Source organism: Carlito syrichta, unplaced genomic scaffold, assembly GCF_000164805.1.
Source record: "Carlito syrichta isolate Samal-C Ts95f unplaced genomic scaffold, Tarsius_syrichta-2.0.1 Scaffold142976, whole genome shotgun sequence".
Lineage (NCBI taxonomy): Eukaryota > Metazoa > Chordata > Mammalia > Primates > Tarsiidae > Carlito > Carlito syrichta.
In genome coordinates this window covers 95,351-117,253 of record NW_007087072.1, presented here as the reverse complement: position 1 = coordinate 117,253, position 21,903 = coordinate 95,351, and the positions used below count along the sequence as shown (strand labels likewise).

At 47.1% G+C, this 21,903-nt stretch overlaps 1 protein-coding gene across 6 annotated transcripts in view; it reads left to right on the top strand.

Moving 5' to 3' along the window:
- GNB1 (G protein subunit beta 1) overlaps nucleotides 1-21,903 on the top strand; it is a 58,280-nt gene that overhangs the window by 33,760 nt on the left and 2,617 nt on the right. For 5 of the 6 annotated variants that reach the window (XM_021708585.1, XM_008050113.1, XM_021708586.1 and 2 more), the window contains 5 exons: nucleotides 6,797-6,860; nucleotides 8,642-8,804; nucleotides 18,164-18,230; nucleotides 19,785-19,986; nucleotides 20,789-21,005. In XM_021708585.1, the coding sequence (XP_021564260.1) occupies nucleotides 6,797-6,860; nucleotides 8,642-8,804; nucleotides 18,164-18,230; nucleotides 19,785-19,986; nucleotides 20,789-21,005 (713 nt within the window). The remainder of the gene's footprint in view (nucleotides 1-6,796; nucleotides 6,861-8,641; nucleotides 8,805-18,163; nucleotides 18,231-19,784; nucleotides 19,987-20,788; nucleotides 21,006-21,903) is intronic. The other variant, XM_021708588.1, reaches the window with a different exon arrangement.

The window sequence follows — 21,903 nt, the reverse complement described above, 5'->3', positions numbered from 1 at the left end:
CCATATAGTATCCCATACAATTCCACATGCAAATGAGAGCTAGCACGATAATGATGGCAGTTGTCAAAAAGAAATAAAAATGGAAAGGGGGAGAGAGGGTAGGGAGATGCTATTCAGAGGGTATTAAGTTTCAGTTAGACAGGAGGGATAAGTTTTAGAAATCTACTTGCACAGCATGGGACTATGGTTAATAATGATATTTCAAACTTGTTAATAAAGTATATTTCAAATGTTCCCACCACAAAAAAAAAGATAGTCGGGCATAATGGCTCATGCCTATAATCCCAGCACTTTGGGAGGCTGAGGTGAGAGGATTGCCTGAGCCCATGGGTTCGAGACCAGCCTGGGCAACTTTGCGAGACTTCATCCCTACAATAAATCCAAAAATTAGCCAAGCGTGGTGGTGCGTACCTGTAGTTCCAGCTACATGGAAGTCTGAGGCTGAAGGATAACCTGAGCTCAGCAGGTCAAGGCTATGGTAGCCAGGAGTGTGCCACTGTCCTCCAGCCTGGGTAACAAAATGAGATTCCAACTCAAAAAAAAAAAAAAGTAAGTATGTGAGGTAATGGATATGTTGGATTTAATCTAACTGGTTTTAATCTCTCCCTCTTTTTTTTTTTTTTTTTTTTTTTTTTTGAGTCAGAGTCTCACTCTGTTGCCCAGGCTAAAGAGCAGTGGCACGCTGTTCACAGCCACTGCTGGGCTCAGGTGATCCTTCTGCTTCAGCCTTCCAAGTAGCTGGAATCACAAGTGCCCACTACCACATCTGACTAATTTTATTTATTGCAGAGGTGAGGTCTTGCCAAGTTGCCCAGCCTGGTGTCGAACCCCTGGGCTCAGGCAATCCTCTTGCCTCTGCCTCCTAAAGTGCTGGGATTACAGGCATGAGCCACTGTACCCAGCTGAGTTTAATTGTTTACAATGTGAATATGTACCTAAATGTCACACTGTGCCCTTTAAACATACCCAACTATTTGTCAGGTAAAAATTTTTAAAACATTCAAAATAAAAAATATCAGCAAATGCTCTGTGAATTCAAAGTTAATACTTTTGAAACATTTAGAACTTAAAAGGGGGAAAGAAAGAAACAATATGTTCTTACTCATCTATCCACCTCCTGATTTACTATCAGAAGTAGATCAGAAACAAACCATGTGTTACGCCTAGATCTTGCTCCTTCTGTGAGGACAGCGATACCCTAACTAGGCAAGGCATTGGACAGTGCTGCAGCCAGGCTGCAACCCGGAGCCCACAGTACTTGGAGCACTTGTGCTTGGGAGCCCAGCCCTTGGAGCACAGTTCTGGGAGTATGGTCGTGTCCCCTGAGCAGTGTGTCTCCTTCAGCTGTGGGAGACCAGCTCCAGCAAGGTCCAGAGATTCCTGGAGATGAGACAGAGTAGGTGACTAGGGGAGAAAGAAAGGGACTGGACTACTGTTCAATATTGAGCAGAAGCTGTTTATTGCAAATTAAAGTGGGCTTTTGTCCCTAAATTTTGCAAAGTCACCATCACAAAACACAAAAGGTAGCATGTGCCTTTCACATGAACAGGTTCAGGTGCACAAAGGACACCCCCCCACTCTCAAGCAAATGTTTTTTCATACATGAGGAAGAACATGAGGAAGAACAACCACAAATTGTCTTTTTGTTTCTTATGCTTGATTAATGTTCCCCAAACCAGTTTCTTATGTGCCCTTAATTGTATTACAACTACATCATCTTGAAATAACATCACTCAATGTGTAAACCCGAAACCACCATCATGAATTATTAACTTCTACTATTCTGTGGTAATTCAAACTAGTTTCTATTAGAACAACGCTGCTATGGTTACACTCTCCTAATACCAGCTGGCCTAATTCAAACTTCATTGGCCCCCCTAAATCAAACTAAACTAACCACACTTCTACAATAAAATGGTGACCTAAATTTTCTTCAATCTATATAAACTATTTCCTAAAACCTATATCTATAAATTTCTAAAATCACATCAAGAGAAACTGTGACCTGCACTAAGCCTCCTCAATGTAACTCAAAGTTGAATTTAAATTGTTTAAAAGCAAAAACCATAAATTGTGGAAAATGGGAACAATAAACTCCCAAGTTTAGCTGTGTTCATTCCGGTTTCAGAGTCCTCTGTTAGAGCCAGCAGGCACCTTTTCTGTTTGCAGTGCCAAGTGGAAAAGGAAGGAGGGAATGGAGTCAACAGCTCCCGAACACATCCTAGTGGTCTTGGGGTCAGCGGCCCTTCTTTATCCCTAACACTCAGTGGGCCTCCATGGCCAGCTCCCAACATCTCCCCCTTTTTTATTTTTAAGCACAAAACCATGGAGCTCCGTGTTGAGCTGAGATATGCTCTTTTTTAACACTCTGAAAATGATAGGAAGTAGACACAGCAACAAAAGAATCACTGCTCCACAAATTTCCACATTAATGAATATAGACATCAACGATGTTGATTGGGAGCCAGCCATGGAGGCCCACTGAGCGTTAGGGATCAGGAAGGGGCCGTTGACCCCGAGACCACTAGGATGTGTTCAGGAGCTGTTGACCCCATTCCCTCCTTCCTTTTCCACTTGGCACTGCAACCAGAAAAGGCTCCTGCTGGCTCTAACATTTAGCAGCCAGGCTCTCGGCTGGGTGGCCTGGAAGGGATGAGTGGTAGCTGCAGGCAGGTGTGTCCAGGGACCTGGGAGAGGGATGTGTGGCCAAGCAGTGGAGGCAGGCTCGGGGCCCAGAGTGGGACAGGTGGGCACCAGATCCTGGTGTGGAGACTTTATCTTCCATCTGGTCTCAAACACACATTGTGCCTTGGAAAGCCTCAGGCTCAGCAGGAAGAAAAGCAAGGGCCGAATAAGCAGGACCAGGCTTGCTGTTGTGGCTACCCCGTGGGCATGGGCAGGCACCTTAGGAGACCCTGTGGGATTCTGGTGGTGGCTGCGCTCTTGTTCTCAGACCAGTTGCTAGATGCATGACATTCATTGTATAATTGCACAATCATAGAGAAAATAAAAACAGTGATAAATCAGGAAGTCCTCTGCTCTCCAGAGGCCTCTAGGGATTGTCTGTTCTGGGTAGATGTGTTTTCTGCATAAGCCAGGGATTGCCTCATTAAGGTCCAAAATAGGTTTTTTGGAGAGGATGGTGAGTACTTTCCTTAATCATCTTCATGTTTATTGCTTTATAAACAGAGTTTATTATACTAGATCTTTTCATGATTCAAAGCTGTAACTTGTGAGTTCCACTGTATTTTATTTGTGGACAAACTTGCAGTGACTAGAGTGTCTTTAAAAATTGCAGGAGAGGCCCACAATGAGTGGTTTGTATGTGTATGTGTATTAATATTATACTATATACGTGTTATACCTGCATCAATGTGTTATATGATATACTCATTTATACTAAAGTTCTACTTTTACTGATATTTTTACTTCTCTTTTAGCGATGTTCATATTACTTTCTGAAGTCTGAAGGGTTTTCTTATATTTGGGAGTGGAATGCAGCCACATGAGCTAGGCCTGAGACCCCTCCTCTGAGTCAAATGAAGGATGATGGGTATCTGGATGTGGTCCCCTCCTTTCAGTGTTATGGGCCCCTTTGGCTCTCTGCCTGGCCCTTGCCCCTGTGTTCTGGGTGGGTGGCACCTCAGGTGATTGGTTTGTGACTAGGGAAAGGCACCGGAGGCAGAATGAACCCAGGTTTCCAGCAGTTCCCTGACCTGGGATTAGGAGGCATGTCTTCTTCTCTCACCTTCTCAGGGATCAGTGGGCAGCTTATGTTCCCCTAACCCCTTGGTGAGTCAGCAGTTATTAAGCTATCTGCCCTGGAGACCTTGGCTGAGGTGACCCTCCCGACCTCGGGTGTGGAGGGGTGGGGGATGAGCTACTTTGGATCAGCTCTGATGCTCTGTTCAGTCTCAGAAAGGCCGCAAGGAAATAGCGCAGCAAGGAAACCTTATGCCATATCATGGAAATTGCTCCTATGCCTCATATGCTGGTAGTTGAACCTGGATGAAGGGTTTGCGTTACAAATTGTGTCAGAAACTAGTAGGATTAGTTCTGTGATAAATATTGTGATGAAGTGGTGATGCAAAGGTTTGTATTCCCTGCCTGAGTCATTGATGCCTTTGCAGGAGCAGTTTGTGCTCAGTACCTAAAAACACAACTTTAATAAAAAGTGTCTGCTATCAGCATGCTCCAGCTTTGGATCAACTTAAAAAAGCCTAGCATGTGCCAGGGCGCAGTGGCTCACGCCTGTAATCCCAGCACTTTGGGAGGCAGAGGCGAGAGGATTGCCTGAATCCAGGGGTTTGAGACCAGCCTGGGCAACTTGGCAAGCCCTCATCTCTACAATAAATTTTAAAAATTGCCAGGCTCAGTGGCTCAGCCTGTAATCCCATGCCTTTGGGAGGCTGAGGTGAGTGGATTGCCTGAGCCCGAAGGTTCGAGACCTGCCTGGGCAGGCGAGACCTCATCTCTACAGTAAATCAAAAAATTAGCTGGGCATGGTATTGCACGCCTGTAGTTCCAGCTACTTGGAAGGCTGAGGCGGAAGGATCGCCAGAGCCCAGCAGGTCGAGGCTGTGGTGTCCGCGAGTGGCCACTGCACTCCATTCTGGGCGACAGAGTGAGACTCCAACTCAAAAAAAAAAACAATGACAAAAAAAAAAATTAAGCCAGACTCAGTGGCTCAGTCTGTATTCCCGCCCTTGGGAAGCTGAGGTGAGTGGACTGCCTGAGCCTGCAGGTTCAAGACCTGCCTGGGAACTTGGCGAGACCTCATCTCTACAGTAAATCAAAAATTTAGCAGAGCGTGGTAGCACGCGCCTGTAGTTCCAGCTACTTGGAAGGCTGAGGTGGAAGGATCGCCAGAGCCCAGCAGGTCGAGGCTGCGGTGGCCGGGAGCAGCCTCTGTACTCCAGTCTGGGCAGCAGAGCGAGACTCCAACTCCAAAAGAAAAAAAATTAAAAAATTAGCCAGGCGCCTTTAGTTCCAGCTCCTTGGAAGATTGCTGTAGAATGATTGCCTGAGCCCAGCCTGAGTGACAGAGTGAGACTTTAACTCAAAAGCTGCTGAAATGGCTAAAAACCTATGTTTGATAAAATTCTTAAAACTGAAAATAGTGGCCGGACTTGGTGGCTCAGCCTGTAATCCCAACACTTTGGGAGGCCGAGGTAAGTGGATTGCCTGAGCCCACAGGTTCAAGACCAGCGTGGGCAACTTGGCAAGACCTCGTCTCTACAGTAAATAATGCCTGTCATTCCGGCTTCTTGGAAAGCTGAGGTGGAAGGATTGCCAGATCCCAGCAGGTTGACACTGGGGTGGCCGTGAGTGTGCTGCTGCACTCCATCCTGGACGACGGAGTGAGACTACAACTGAAAAATCAAACAAACAGACTGAAAATTGTCACATCATTATATACCATACTGACAGACACCTTTGCAGAGAATTGTGAGGAGAGCCTTCGTGCTCTTCCACAGAAGCAGCATCTTCTGTGGGTCCTTGGAGAAGCCCTCAGCGGCGGTGGCTCCTGGGCTTCCTCTCACCCGCCTTGCTTTCCCACTGTGGAAAGTTCCTGGGCTGGTCCTCTTACTTTCCTGTAGTAGAGCTCCTTTCCATGCGCAGATCTCAAGCTCAGCAGTTGCCAGAGCAAGGAAATAGTTCTGCCCCCAATTCATGGCAGGGCCTGGTCTCTTCTGGACCAGGTGCGGTTGTGCTGTTGTTTATCATCTCCGTACCAAGTGAGTGGGAGGCGAGTGCCTCCTCCTGTTTCTAGGAGACCGTGATTCCAGTTTTAGCTCAGTCTAGGAAATTTCATGGGGTTTCTTGGGTGAAAAATGTTTCATGAATTTGCAATGTCTAAAAGCTTATTATTCCTTTATATTCTGGCTTTCTCTGTGTCAGAATGAAACAGAAATTGTATACTAAATATTTTGTACCACCTTTGGCTCTTGAAAGATCTGTATATCTCCAATTTGATTTATAATGAAAGGAAACTGAACAGAAGCAATTATGAGATGAAGTCAACCTGTCTTAGCAGACAAAAGGAGTAGCTTTGGTGATCTGCCCTGCATTCAGAGCCATGTACTCTCCAGTCTGAATTATTATCTGTGACAGTATTTATTTGTTTACTTATTTATTTGTATGAGTCAGGGTCTCACTCTATCTCTCAGGCTGAAGTGCAGAGGCACAATCACGGCTTACAGCAGCCTCGAACTCCTGGACTGAAGGGATCCTCTCCTCAACCTCCTGATTAGCTGTACTACAGGCCCAAGCCACCACACTCAGCTTGATTTTTTTTTTTTTTTTTTTTTTTTTTTAATGTGTAGAGACATGATCTCACTATGTTGCCCAGTCTGGTCTCGAACTCCTGTTCTCAAGCAGTCCTCCTACCTCAGCCTTCCAAAGTGCTGGGATTGCAGGCATGAGCCACCATGACTATCCAGTATTTTTATTTGTGTTTTCAGAGCTGTTCTAACATTTAGAGTTTTGCTTTTTGTTTTTGGCTTGTGAATAAGAGGTTTCTCTTGTGCTGCTGTAACACTGAAGTTCATGTCACCAAAGTTGCAGCTAGGCATAGTGGCTCACACCTGTCGTCTCAGCACTTTGAGAGGCCAAAGTGAGAGGATTGCTTGAGTCTTTAGGTTCAACACCAGCTTGGCAACGTAGTGAGACCCTGTAGGTAGAAAAACAGAAAAAAGGAGTCAGCACATTTTAGTTTTCATTTGTTAGCTATGTAGGATTTCTGTTTCAGGCAGGACTGATGGGCCTGCATTTTTCCTCTTGTCTGTCGCTCCAGGCTTCTCGTCAGTGCCTCGCAGGATGGAAAACTGATCATCTGGGACAGCTATACCACCAACAAGGTAGGGGCTGCACAGTTTCTTCCCTGGAAAGCCAGCCCATGAAGCAACAAGGTTCTAAACCCTGGATTCAGTCTTGTTGAATCATGAACACAGGATAGGCAAGGCAGTCACAGCATGCTTTGTTTTCTGTCACAAAGTCGTGTAAGTGAGGCAGAAGCTATACCACACTGGCACAGGCTGCTTGTCTGTCTTCTGGACCTGGTGCAGGTGCTATTATGCTCACCTCCTTCCCAGGCAAATGGGGGTGAGTTCCTCCTTCCCAGACAGGTGGGCATGAGTGCCTCCTCAATGTTTCTAGGATACCTGGATTCTAGTTTCAGGTTGGTCTGGGAAGTTTCATGTTTTATTTATAGAATGGAGAAATATAGCTTTTCATTTAGTTACTGGCTTTTACAGTAAATAATGTGAAAGGCATTATACTTTCTTTCTTTTTTTTTTTTTTTTTTTTTTTGAGTTGGGGTCTCACTCTATTGCCCAGACTGGAGTACAGTGGCCGCTCCCGGCCACCGCAGCCTCGACCTGCTGGGCTCTGGCAATCCTTCTGCCTTAGCCTTCCAAGTAGCTGGAACTACAGGCGTGTGCTACCACGTCCGGCTAATTTTTGATTTATTTTGGCTTGTGAATAAGAGGTTTCTCTTGTGCAGCTGTAACATTGAAGTTCATGTCACCAAAGTTGCAGCTAGGTAGAGATGAGGTCTCGCCAAGTTGCCCAGGAGGGTCTTGAACCCGCGGGCTCAGGCAATCCACTCACCTCAGCCTCCCAAAGGTGTGGGATTACAGGCTGAGCCTCTGAGCCCGACTAGGCATTATACTTTCAAGGAGAAGTTATTTTAAAAACTTTACCCAAGGTTGTATTGTGTAGCAGATTCAATATGTGTAGTAGATTCGTTATATATGTATAGCAGATTCAACTCAGTTATATTTTACTAGAGAATACTAAATGTGGCTGGGCGCAGTGGCTCATGCCTATAATACCAGCACTTTGGGAGATGGAGGCGTGAGGATTGCCTGAGCCCATGGGTTTGAGACCAACCTGGACAATATGGCGATAGCTCATCTCTACAATAAATCAAAATATTAGCTGGGTATGGTGGCACGTGTCTGCAGTTCCAGCTACTTTGGAAAGCTAAGGTGGAAGGATCACCTGAGCCCAGTAGGCTGAGACTGCAGTGGTTATCAGCAGCATGCCACTGTACTCTAGCCTGAGTGACAGAGTAAGACTCCAACTCAAAAAAAAAAAAAAGAATACTAAATGTGTGTAAATGGTTGCACTAATTACAACCAATCTAAAGCATGGGAGGGATATGACAGGATTATAGTGTCCAGTTTGGCTCTGTAAAAAAATTTTTGATGTTTTTCAAGTGAATTTATAGCTATTTGCCAGGTTAATGTAGTGCTTTCCTTCCAGTGTGTAGTTTTGATAAACAGGTAGTTCTTCTATGACCCAAGTACCCACCTGACCGTAACTGCTACTTTAATAAACTGCACTTCCGTGTGCAGCACTGGATTCGGCACTAGGCTCTGCCTTATCTGACTGACCACATGTGGAACTTACTCTCTAAATAATTTTGGCCCTGATTTTGCTATGTCGCCTTCTATTCAATGAATGTTGGAGATGAGAAATAAAATTACAGTATCAGTGTTAATGTCTTTGTACTTGCTAATGTTTTGAACAGTACCAGTGTTTGTGTTTTAGACCCTGATTCATTATAAAAGGCATGCCATTTCTGAAAACTGGGTCCTTGAAGGCTCTTAAAATTGTCTATGTTCCTGTTGTTTAGGTCCACGCCATCCCTCTGCGCTCTTCCTGGGTCATGACCTGTGCGTATGCCCCTTCTGGGAACTATGTGGCCTGCGGCGGCCTGGATAACATCTGCTCCATTTACAATCTGAAAACTCGCGAAGGGAACGTCCGTGTGAGTCGTGAGCTGGCGGGACATACAGGTACGCATCCTATTAGTAACCTTCACGGGACACGCATCCTCCTTGGTAACCTTTACAGGATACGTGTCCTCCTTGGTAATCTTCACGTAATAGAAGCTGTTCCTCTGGGGTACACTGTACTCACCTCTTGCCAGTCATTATTAATGAGATTGATTCAAGTAAAAGTTACAGTAGTGACCTGAAGTTTTCTGAAAATGAAACAGAAAACAGGCCTGATAGGACTTCACCAGTGAAAAACCCATAGACTTAAGTCGCTTTCACCTGGGATGCACTCCACATGCCTCCCCAGCTAGCACTGTTGAGGAGGCAGCCGGGTCCTTGGTTGGTCCTGTGGGCCATTTCAATTATTTTGAACATGGCTACTTTCAAAATTAGGTGTCTTGCCCAGGCCTCATGTACTTATGCCTCTAACTCATAACCAAAAGCCTCCCGTTTCTCAAAGGGAAGACTTGCCTGTGTTTTGCCTCTGGGGCTGGACTATATTCTCAGAAGTTCTGACCCCGGTGTTGTTCTGGCAGGCACTCGACCAAGCTCACCTGCCTCACATGCAGCCACAGAAACCATCCCAATTAACACATTCTCTACCAGCAGATTTTTCACTTTCTAATACTGAGAATGGGTGAAAATAAGAAAAATCTGAGACTGGTTGCCACAAGCTGCTGTCGTTAAGCATAAGTGAAGTAGTCTTTTCTAAATTGTCCCCTTTTTTCACAGTACAGCTGAAAATTGCAGACATGTCCAGTATTTGCCTTAGATACCACTCTGACTAGCCTTCCGTACTTTGTATTTTTATTCAAATTATAAACTCGAAAAGACAGTCTTTCACGATGAAGTATCATGGATTCACCCAAGGGACGTTCTTGTTCAGGTTTGCACAGTGTTGAACTTATTTAAAGCATAATTTATTATGGATTCAATCTGCATAATCTGCTTGGATTTGACTGCATTCTTGGAAAAACGCAAAAACCACATAAGTTGTAGGAATCTGTTTTGTGTCACTATTTTTGAAAAGAAAGTTGTACTTGATGGATGTGTTGACCATTAGCCATGTATTGTGGTTTTCTTCACTTGTCCCATCAAAAATTTTAATGCTAGAGATTTTTTCATCTTGGACACTATAGTATGGCTCCACTTTTTTTATTTCTTTGGGCATTTATATCTGTAGTGCATCTTATTGTAATACCTGTTAGTTTCAGTTGTGATCCTTTCTATAAAGTCATCTCCATTAAATAGTCCGGCAACTTCACTTATACTTTGAGGATCATTTGGAAATACCTTGACACCTGAATGACCCATAAACGCTTCTAAGTTCCCTTTTGGATCATATTTGTCCACTCAATGTCTGATTTGTTCTCACCAGTACTAGATTCACTGTCATAGATTATATGCTTTATATTTCTTTGTTTACATTGCATCATTACATCAATTTTTGTCTCACTATCACTAATAAGTTCAGTGAATTCACCGTCAACCTTGGAACTGTCATCAGCATATATTTCTTCATTTGTCATAATTATGGTAAATTATTTTAACATTGAAGTATGAAAGCCCTGAAATCAAAATACAAATATACAGCACTAATTGCAACAAAATAATGACCAACTTGCAATTTTTCCCAACTATGTAAATCAATAACAACATTGCATAGTTGATATCAGATAATTCTCTCAATTAATTTTCTCACTCCTTGCCTGACTATTCATTTTCAAGCAAAATATAATAACACATGCATATGACAACATTGCAGCATTCAGAAATAAATTCACATCAGCAGCAACCAGAAGCAGAATTTGGAATGACATAATTCATGTCAGTGGTCACAAATGAGTTAAGATAAGTGGGACTGATTTTGACATCCATGAAGCAGTCTTTCAGATAAGCTGGTTTGGGCCAGATGAGAGATGTGCTGCCAGTTTTGTTGATTTCTGTTCCTCTTTCCTTCCGCCTTCTTCCTGCTTTGGGGTTGCCTCCATCTTGCTTTTCTGGCTTCATAAGGTGGACCCCTTGGCTACTAGTATTTATTGTGCTGTGCCTTCTGGAATCTGTAAATTTTGTCTTGCACCAAATTTGGGGAAGTTTCCTTCATGTCTTCAGATTTGTTCTCCATCCTGTGGTTTCCTGTCCTCATACTCTGATTCCTGCTGGTGCCTTGTCTGGGGCTTCACTCTCCCACTCACATTCACACTCCTTTGACTCCTCTTATCTCTGATAGACTGTTCAAGCTATCCAGCAGATTTTTAAATATCAGCTGTACTTTTTTTCATTTCTAGAATTTCTATTTGCTTTTATTTAAAACTTGGTTTTGTTTTCCTGATGAGGTTTTCTTTTTATTTATTTGTGCATTTAAAAAAATCTGTGAGCAGCATAGTTACAATAGCTGCCTTTAAAATTATTCTCTGCTAGTTCCAGCATGTTATCTTCTGGGCTGGTCCTTGTGGTCCTCTCCTCTGAAATCTGGGCAACATTTTGCTGTTTCTTAGTATATGTACTCATTTCAGCTTGTATCCTGTACATTATAAGTGTGTCATAGAGACTTTATTTCTGTTATGTTCTTCTGAAACACCAATGTTTAGTTTTGTTTTATTGAGCAGTACAACTCTGTTTTTTCTTTGTGGGCAGTGGCATGAGCCTTGTTCTGTCCTCTTTGCGTGGGCCTACTGCGTGGGGTCTGCCCTCTGCCTGTGCACTGCAGACATCGTTTCTGGGCACTTCTGTTTTAGGGCTCCCATTCTGTGACTTTCTGCTTTCTGGATTTTATTCTTTCCTCTCTGACTGTGGTTGCCCAGAAGTCTGTGTGCTGGCTCTCAGAAACCTTTGGCTGCGGATCTTCTGTCTGAGAGTTGCTACCGACAGGCCTGCCCTCAGGGAAAGTGCTTCCAAAACAGGACACTCTTCCAGTGCCTTCCATGCCTGTGAGTGTCGGCCTCCTTCTGTATCCAGCTGCTTGTGTTCCCACTGGCTTTAGGTGTTTGCTTATAGACTTTGTCCGATGCTCCTAGTTATTTCTGGAGAAGGCCACTCTTGTGGAAGGAGCTACTGGCTGTTGTAGATCCTGTTGGGTATGTGCACTCATAACCTTACCACACTTGGAAGAAGGGTAACGGGCAGACCAGTGTGTTATTCCATTAAACGGAAGGTAGTTGAGTGTGTTAACACAGACTGTGTGTGTATGAAACGCAAGAAAACAAAAAATTGGAATTTGTAGGAATATCTTAGAAATTTTGTTCCTTCATATTTCTTGAAATTTTACTTTTCAGGAGTCAAGTGTTTTTTGGCTTTGATCTCAAGAATATTTGTGACTTTCTTCAGACATGATTCATATTTTTCAGCTTCAAATCAATAAAGTAAAAATTTAAGAATGCTTTGATTAGTGTCTTACTATAGTGGGGGGGCAAAGGTATGCTCAGTCAGTAGGGGGGTGAATTGGGGGATTTGAGGTCTTTGTCTTGTTTCAGACCTTTTAAGGATCCCTTTGATTAGCTAAGTTTTCATTACTTATGCCATTGTCGCTCTGACGTCTCAGTTTAGAACCCTTTGTTAATCCATGTCATTGAGAAATTTCCTCAGAAAAATCTTAGAATTTCATTGTATAGGAAGCATTTTTAGTGACATCTTAGCAGCTGACCGAATCCTTAGAGATCGCTGAGCAGTGTGGTGGCAGGAGTCATTACAGTCAGTTTTGCAATGAGACTCCTGGTTATCAGTGGGGTGTTGTGTTGTTTCTGTAAGGTATGAGACCCATATTGGGACAGGCAGATGCTTCTGACTCTCTAGTCTGCTGCCTGGGCTTTGGCAGCTCTTCAGCAATACTGCAGAGAAAAAATGTCAGATGGGCTTTCTGCCTTGTTGGAGTTTTGCCTTTTAAGATTCTGTCTCAACAAAATAAAAGATGCCATCTGAAAATAGTTAATCAAATGAATTTGCAGTGATCAGGGTAGAATGTTTATTGCTATTATCATTTTAAAATTATAGCTAGCATAAACTTTCCAAATTCTATTTTGTGGAAAATAATTATAAATGCATTAAACTATATTTGAAAATGTATTAATTCCTTAAAAGCTCATTTCTGATTATCTAGCCTAGTCTTGCAAGATTATTCCCAAAGCACACCCCTAAGGGCTAACAAAGAAGGACTTGACACTTGTTCTTGGAAGTTTGTTCTCCGCAACGCCTCTCAGATCAAATATTAGACAAGCTAACCCTTACTGAGATTATTCTGATCAAGATGACCACAGCTACATTTTGGTCAAAAGCTTAGCGGGGTCCTTACACAGTATGGCATAGTTGTCAGTGATGACCTTTCACTCCTGCTGGAACCCACTGTAGTAGCTGAAGCTTGGTTTTCTAGACATCGCGTCTTCATCCAATGAGAAGTGGACCATTTTCCATATTCATAAAAGTACAATCAGATGCCGTGACTCACACCTGTAATCCCAGCACTTTGGGAGGCGGAGGCGAGAGGATTGCCTGAGTCCAGTGGTTCAAGACCAGCCTGTGCAACTTGGCAAGACCTTGTCTCTACAATTTATCAAAAAATTATCTGGGCGTGGTGGCATGTGTTTGTAGTTCCAGCTACTTGGATGGCTTAGGTGGAAGGATTGCCTGAGCCCAGCAGGTCGAGGCTGTGGTGGCCATGAGCATGCTGCTGCACTCCAGCCTGGGCGTCAAAGTGAGATTCTGACTCAAAAAGAACAGAAAAGAAAGTTCTAGATCCTGCAGCGAGCAGAGTGGGCAGCTTCACAGTGGGGTGGGGGTGGGGATAATGTTTGTACGTTGCCTCCTTTTGAGAGTTTCAGTTAACAATATATCTTTTCCCAGAGAACTTTCTGATGGAGTCTTTTTCATCCTGTCTGTTAGTGAAGAGTCTCTTCTTGCAGATGACTTGACCTAACTCAAATTGACTGACTTAGGAGGAATTTGACTGGTTCAGTAACTGAAAAGTAATAGATTGGGCTTTAAATATGGCTCACACCTGCAATTCCAACACTTGAGGGGAGGAGATGAGAGGATCACCTGAGCCTAGGGATTCAAGACCAGCCTGGGCAACTTAGTAAGACCTCGTCTCTACAATGGATAAATAAAGAAATAAGCCAGGCATGGTGGTGCATGCCTGTAGTTCTGGCTACTTGGAAGGCTGAGGTGGAAGGATTGCCTGAGCCCGGTAGGTTGTGGCTGCGATGGCTGTGAGTGTGCCCCTGCACTCCAACCTGGATGACAGAGTGTGAGACTCCAACTCAAAACAAAAAAAGAAAAAGAAAGTACAGTGAATTTCTGTTCTGACAGGTACCAGTGAATTTGGATGTAGAAGATGCTGACTCCCCATCACATCTGCTTTGGGAGTCACGATAGGGCAGGTAGGGGAGTGGGACGCTGGCTCTGGGCTGTCGTCAGTCTTGGCATCCGGGCTTCACAGTCATGCCCGCTGTGGGGGCTGGGCTGCTGCAGGCCGGTGCATTTGGGCAGATCTGGTCCCTCCATGCTGCCCCATGAGCCTCATTCCATCCTACCCACCTGCCCTTTCTCTGGGAAACAGTATACATACCAGTTCGGGTTGTGCCTGCCTTTGACCAGAATGGGTCTCACACCTGCCCCAAGCCAAATCCTGCAGTTCTGATGGGTCCCAGGCCTTTTGGCAGGAGGTGAACAGCCCTGAGCCACCAAGGCCCTACGGCTCCAGTCCTTGGAGGGCTAGGGCACTTGCACGTGATCTACAGGGCTTCTAGGCCATCTGCTTATGTTTTCCCCTGGGTCTGGTGCTTGCATGACATAAGTTTGTTCCCTCTCTTTTGCATAGTAAATCTTCCTCATAATAAAAAACATTATTTGTTATTTTCTCACTTTCTGCTTTCTCTCTTTCCTGGTCGTCTTGAAGAAAGTGCCTCTGCTGCCAGGCCTCCTGTGCATGCCTAGTGCAGGCCGCGGCTGTCCCTCGAGTTCTGGCCAGGAGTGCTTCCCTCCTGAGCACCGATGTCCAAGCACGCTTGCTGTGTTCCCTGGAGCTGAGCCTGGTGCAGCACAGGTGCCTTAGGCCGTCTGAGAGTGGCCGCCTAGCGATTGGGCCTGACTGTCCCTGGCTTCCCATGTTTGCCTGCCTGGATGTCCTGTGCTCCTCCTTCAGGTGCAGCCTCCTTCTTGGCCCCTGGGTAGGGGTGCTCTCCAGGATGCAGGCAGCAGAACCAAAACTGTCAATGTGTGTTCATTGTAGAAATTTTGGATACAAACCTTGAATTATCTTCTTTTACGTCTTTAACCTATAATCCCACCCAGAACCATAGTGTCTTCTCTCAGGAGCTGTAAAGAGTTCCATTGTGTGGTGCACAGCTTACCCCTTCTAGGAAGTTTCCTGCTTTTTATTAGTTATTGTAAATGTTTCTTCAGTAAACACTAGACATGGAGCCCCCGTGGTGATACTCTTGGGATAAGAGTTTTCTCCAGGGCTGCACTCGGTCCCGTGTCTGCGCATTGTTTTCTCTTGCTGTCTCAGGGTCGGCAGCCACGTCAAATCAAGAAGTGTGTACACCTGCATTGCGCTCTTCCCGAGCTGGTGAAGTGCTCTCTTCTAGATGTCCCTCACCCTATCCTTGTTGACACACGTACTGCCTCCCAGGAGCACGTCCCTCACTCAGGTTCTGCTTCCTACCCCCGCCTCACTTCCAGCCACCTCCTTTCTCCTGGCAGTCACAGACTTGTCGCTGGTGGTCTCCACGAGACATGGGACAACCCTTCACGTCCACTACCTGAAAGACCAGGCCTCTGGTCTGGGCTATTTTAGCCTCTCCCCGAAGCACACATTGACACCCTTGTGCCTTGCACTTCACACTGGGTACGCACTTTTTTTCAGGGTCTGTTTTCCCTGCTCCTCTGCAGGCTTCCAAAGAAGGAGGGGCGTTTTCACCCCAGGTACCTCCACACGCCCCCAGGGAATTTGTTCTTTCTTAAGTCGTAACAGAAATAGGTAACTGCCTCTTTTAATGAGAACTTTTTGTGTGCACAGACAGCTCTGTTCCCTAGCAGTTTTCTGAAATGACCCCTAGTTCACCTGAGAGACTGGGGCTCTGAAAGAACCTGCTGGAATGTTCACTGCTGATTAGCAGCCATGCTGGCAGCAGAACCCAGAGTCCGCCATTGTTACCACTCATGGGCCTGTCAGCCAAAGGCCCCTGTGAGGCTTCCCTGGAAGAAAGGGTGCCCCTGGTCTCTGCACACAGAGTAGGCCTTGCAGTGATACTTGGTGACCTTGACACTGCCCACCCTGCCCTCCATGCCACGTTGAGTACTCCTCCCCTGCCGCGCGTCATGGCTTAGCCTTGGCCACCTTCACGTGCTCAAGAGTGGCCACAGCTAGGCAGAGCTATTCCACCAGGTTCATGTTGTAAAACAGCATTGACTGTCTCCTGCAGCGCGGGAGCACTGTCCTAGAGTGAGAAAGCACAGGAGTGTGGTACTCAGAGTGCGTCGACTAAACGTGTTGCATGTTGCTCCCCAGCTGTCGAAGTGGGCAGGCTGTAAGTCAGGGACCCTCTGCAGTCGTAACTGTTGGCAGGTACTTCTTGGACCCTTTCTCGGTGCCCAGGAGCTGCGATTGTGTGTTCTGTCTCTGGTTCTTGGGGTGGGAGGCCGATGGTTCTGGTGGCTCCACTGCAGAGGAGGGCAGAGCACATCTTGAGGGTGTATCCTTTGTGTCCCCGCTTGGCCCTGTGTGCAGTGCTCATGTTCTGGGGTGTCCATGCCTCTTCCTTCCTGCCCATTCATGCTTCAGTGTCATGCAGGTAAGTGCTGTGAGGCTCAGGGAAGTGAATGGGGTGGGCACTTTACAGGCTGAGGGTGGGACTAGGGATGACGTCCTGAGGGAGGTGACAGTTCAGCTGATCAGAAGCAAAGGTGACAGAGTAGGGAGCCTGTGGGGTGGACTCAGAGGCCCAGGAAGAGGGGGACCAGAACCCCTGGAAGAGCCAAGGTGACTGTGTGGGGCCCAGAGTGTGCAGAGCTCACCTGTGTGGTCCCTGGTGTCCCTTGGATGTGATCTCCAGGAAATACTGGGTCACATGTCCTTTCCTAGGTGTGTAGTTGATGTTTTGAAATCTGTCATTTCTACATCTTGTCCTGTGGAACCTGTTGAGTCATGTTTGTTAAATAAAGCCTCATCTTCTCTGGATTCTTACATTTTCCATATTAAAACTCCCAGTGGGTTTCTTCTCTGCATGTATTTTATTCTTGGTTTTTCCGATTTATGCAGTGTCCTGTGACTCCTTGGTATGTCCTGAGAAGGAAAGGTTTCAGCAAACCCCCAGATCTAAGCAGGAGTCTTGGGAAGCGCCAGTGCCAATGTGGCCCCAGAGTGGTCAGGCTCAGGCTTGTCCATTGGCGGCCCTGGGCAGACAGAGGCTTGCTGACCCTGAACTGACAGTCCTGAGATAAGTGCACAAAAGCAGGAGAGAGTGGTTAAACAGAGGCTATGAATGTGAGATCACTATGTGGATACTGCATATTGATTTTGTTTTTGCCTTTTCTCATTTCACAACTGTTCAGGGTGGGGCATAGTGCATCTGTGCCGTCTCCACAGCCTCACAGACTCGCCCGTCTAGTTTCTGATGTGTCCTTCCCTGTGGGTGTGGGTGGCCATGCTCAGGGACACAGAGATGTCCTATGCTGCCTGAGGTACCAGCGCTGCCGCCCTGTGGAAATAAACCCACTCCCACGTATTCTCTGAGCCCCCACTGAATGACGCAGTCACTGTCCTGTAGCTGGGCTGGTTTTTTCCTGCTCCCCAGTTAGCCGTTGCCTCCCTGGCTCTTAGATCTCTCTGGTCGCTCATCCATCCTCTTCTCTCCGCTCCTGTGGTTGCTAGGGGTTCCTTTCCCTCTTCCTTTTCCTTCCTTGGCACCCTGATGTGCTCCTCAAGTGACTTAGTGACTGTCCTGTGCACTCCCCACCAGAAGGTGGCTCCAGGAGAGCAGGAGGCATCCCTGCAGTTCATCCATGTGCCAGGTGTCCCGGTGCTGCCCGCCAGGCACCGTGCCCATTCTGACTGATGAGTTCTTGGATGAGCAAATCAGAGGAGGAAGCGGTCCCCCAGTCTCTGGTGTGCTGAGCAGAAAAGCAGGTGAAAGATGCAGTGCCACGGGTGTGCTCTGTTATCACTGCCCTGGAACTGTGCGGCAGTCTCTGGCCAGAAGTGTACACACCTCACTGCCTTGTTAATTCCCATGTGCACACATGGAACACAGGTAACTAACCTGCAAGGGGGTGTTATAACTAGACATTGAACTTCCCTTCTGCCAACACACTTGTTCATGTTTGAGAGACTAGAATCCGGGCTTGCTAGACTTGGGTTGTCATTTGGGTCTGCTCTTCGCCAGGTTACTTGTCCTGCTGCCGATTCCTGGATGACAATCAGATCGTCACCAGTTCTGGAGACACCACGTGGTGAGTACCTGGGCCCAGCAGGTGGTGCATCTGAGACCCCAGCTGGCCTAGCACATGCCTCTGTGCATGCCGGGAGGTCTAGACGGGTAGGAAACCTGGTTCCTGACATTAATCAGCTATCTCCAGGGTGAAATGGCCTTAGGCGTTGGCTCAGAGCTGAAATACCACTATCTGCACAGTGGTGCTTGAAGCTCCTGCTCCTCCTTTTTTCCTTCTAGATTTTTCCCTGCTTTGGTGGTGGTTTACAGTCCTTCATGGGAATGAGGCAGGCACCATCTCATTGTGAACATAAACATAGCAGGTGTCACAGCCCAAGTGAATTATGACAGACTCCTTAGAGCTTTCACCTTCCAGGTAGATGGAAGCCCACTTAAAGAAACTCTAGAACTGTTTTGTCTGTGGCATCAAAGCACATAAATTAAATGACCAGATAGTTATTTTCAGAGTTACTTTAGACTTACACTGCTCTTGTGGTTTTTTTGGTCTTCGGAGGCACAATTTGGTGCCAGGAGCTGCCCTGCCTGGGGCACAAACCCCCGGCCACATGGTTGGTGGGTTCACTGAGATTTGGGCCCTTGACCAGCTTGTCAGTGGGGTCCATGGTATTTATAAGATGTCCTGGTTGAATAGACTTTGCAGGTACACAGAAGATTGATGATCTAGACTGTTAGGCTTGGGAAGACTCTGTTTATTAGAAGGTAGTTGTAAAGCATTTTGTTCACTCTTCATTGTCTACAGACTCCTGTGTGCATCTGCGTCCTTTCTGCAGGCCCAGAAGGGAAACCTGTGTGGGTTATGTTGAGTGTCTGTCCGGTTTTGCATCCAGGGCTAGCCTTGCTTTCCCCGAGGCTGAAGTGGATGGACAGTGTTTGCTGGAATTGCCTTGTGGAGGTGCAGGAACAGCCCGTTGGCATGCAGCCTGCAGAGCACGCGCACACCAGAGTTTTCCGCTCTGTGTGAGTGCGATCAGGGACTCACTTTTTGGCACCCTGTGAAGCAGAAACAGCAGAACACTGTGTATAACCATTGAGACCATAGCTGCTCTTCGATTTGGGACTCCAGAAGAGGGCAGGGGACTGCAGAATGACTGTAGCTGCTTTTTGACCTGGCACTGCCCTGTTCTGTCACCTTCTCCAAGACTGTACAGGAGGGCGGATGGGGAGGGCCACTGGCACTGTGAGAGCCGTGGATGAGGCGAGCACGAAGGAGGTCTCTTGCCACCTGGGGCCTTCTCAGGCCTTCCTGCTGCTCCAGGTCCTTCTGTGGTCCCAAGGGGTACAGCCTCCAGATGTCCCTGCTTTGGCAGTGCCGTCCCCTGGCTGCTGGCATCTGAGTGCACAGAAACCACCGGTCCTGCAGAATTGTCACCATGCCCCACTCATCTGTTTAGTTCTATTGACTTTGCTTTGTTTCCCTTCCAAAATCCTATTACATTTAAATTTGTCTTTGAAGTGGAAGTATAGAAAGTCCCCTGTGGCCCCAGGTACTGCAGATAGTCTGTCCATGACTAGTCGTCTGAGAAGTGAGGCTGATGTCCGCTTTCGTTCACTCCAGTGCCCTGTGGGACATCGAGACCGGCCAGCAGACAACCACGTTTACCGGACACACTGGCGACGTCATGAGCCTTTCTCTTGCTCCTGACACCAGACTGTTTGTCTCTGGTGCTTGTGATGCTTCGGCCAAACTCTGGGACGTGCGAGAAGGGATGTGTCGGCAAACCTTCACCGGCCACGAGTCTGACATCAATGCTATCTGCGTAAGTCCAGGGAAGGCGTGGGGTCGGTCCTGCTGACTGTGCTGGGGCTGATTGCTCCACTCACACTGTTTTCTGGATGAGATGTTCTCTCTCCCGGACTCTTCAGTGCAAATGCAGGCTGATTTATAAACAGGCATACAGAAAATTCCCTCTAGAAAACTTGGCCGGGAGCTGCTCTGAGTTTCGGGGCTGGCTGTGTGGTGACTGTTGGTCTCACAATGTCCGTGATGTGTCTATTCTGTGCCAAAGCCTGACCCATGGCTGGGATCATGGGGCTTACCTCCAGGTGGAGGGGACAGGCGGTAAAATAACTCAGGTCACAGTGCATCCTGGCTGATCAGGGGCATAGCTGAGCAGAAGGCTGCCCTCCCCCACACCTCAGCCTCAGAAGGAGGGGTGGAGGGCATGGCTGGTTGATTGGGATCAACCCTGGTGAGCCCCACCCCCCTCCGCCTTCCGTGAGGTCAGCCCTCATGCCTGGCAGCTATGGAGACACGCACGTCTGCAGGTGGTGCCCATGATCTCACTGTTCTGCTGGAGTAAAATCTGCTCTTTGGGGACGACAGCCACAGTGGTGGGGATCACAGTGTCTTGTGCTTCTCTAGTGCAGACCTCTCTCATTCTAGTCCCTGCGCAGCTTGCCGGGTCCCTACAGCACTCTCGCTGTGCTCCTGCCAAGGTGGGCCTCATTTCTCTGGCCTCCTGTGTTGGCAGCAGTACCCTCATTGAGCAGTACAGTCTGTGTTTCCAGCATTTCTTCCTCAGAGTCTACATACTGTCTTGATTTGCTTTCTCCTTTCAGTTCTTTCCAAATGGCAATGCATTTGCCACGGGCTCGGATGACGCAACCTGCAGGCTGTTTGACCTTCGTGCAGACCAGGAACTCATGACCTACTCCCATGACAACATCATCTGCGGCATCACCTCCGTCTCCTTCTCCAAGAGCGGGCGCCTCCTCCTCGCTGGGTACGACGACTTCAACTGCAACGTCTGGGATGCACTCAAAGCCGACCGGGCAGGTAGGTGCTGTCTTCAGGGTGGACACGGGGGGATTGCAGTGTTTCAGTCTGTATATCAGTCAGGCTGTGGCTGCCGTGCACAGCAGATGAGAGTGATATGCTGTGATGGCCCAGCTCTGGCCCTCCAGGCCAGTCAACTTCAAGTGCACCAGAAGTTCTTCCTACACCCTGGTAAGGGGAGCTGGCAGGTGTTGTGGCAGAGAGGGCATTTGAATTTGAAATGTCCACCCTCTGAGAGTTTTAGCTTCATTAATCTCCCTGGTGGAAGAAGGGAAGGCGTGAACTCCAGGTCCCGTGGGCCTTGTGGCATTCCCACTCCTGGGAGGGTTCTGTCTTCCTCTGCCTGCGGGGGTTGAGCTAGAGCCATCTTTCTGTTGAGGGTCGTAGAAGCCAGCCTGTGCCTTGGTAGAGCATACGTGGCCCTGTGCCCAGCTGTGACCTGGAGGCTGCGGAAGGTAGAGGAGGGTGTCCCAGTAGACCTTCTGGTCCCCTCAGAGGAAGTGGAGTGCTCTGGCTGGGGTAGTCCCAGCCATACTGCAAGGAAGTTGACAGAGGCCCCTCTCACCAGTGATGGCCTCAGTGGTCTCAGCTGCCACCTCTGCCCTAGTGCTAGACTTTGGGAATCACAGAACAAGGAAGACAGCCCACCCCCGTGACCTCTTGTGCTGCCAGTTGCTTTGAAAATGGGGTTGTATTGATTTTTCTAATTGTGGTTTTTGCTCCATTTTTATTTAAGCTGCTTTTGCGAGTACTGAGAAGTATGTCCCAGAGGCTCTGGGTCACTTCTGTGTGTGCATGCCTTTGACTATTTGTTCTCCTTGCCATCGTGCTTTTTCTTTTTTTTTTTTTTTTTTTTGAGTTGGAGTCTCATTCTGTTGCCCAGGCTGGAGTAAAGTGG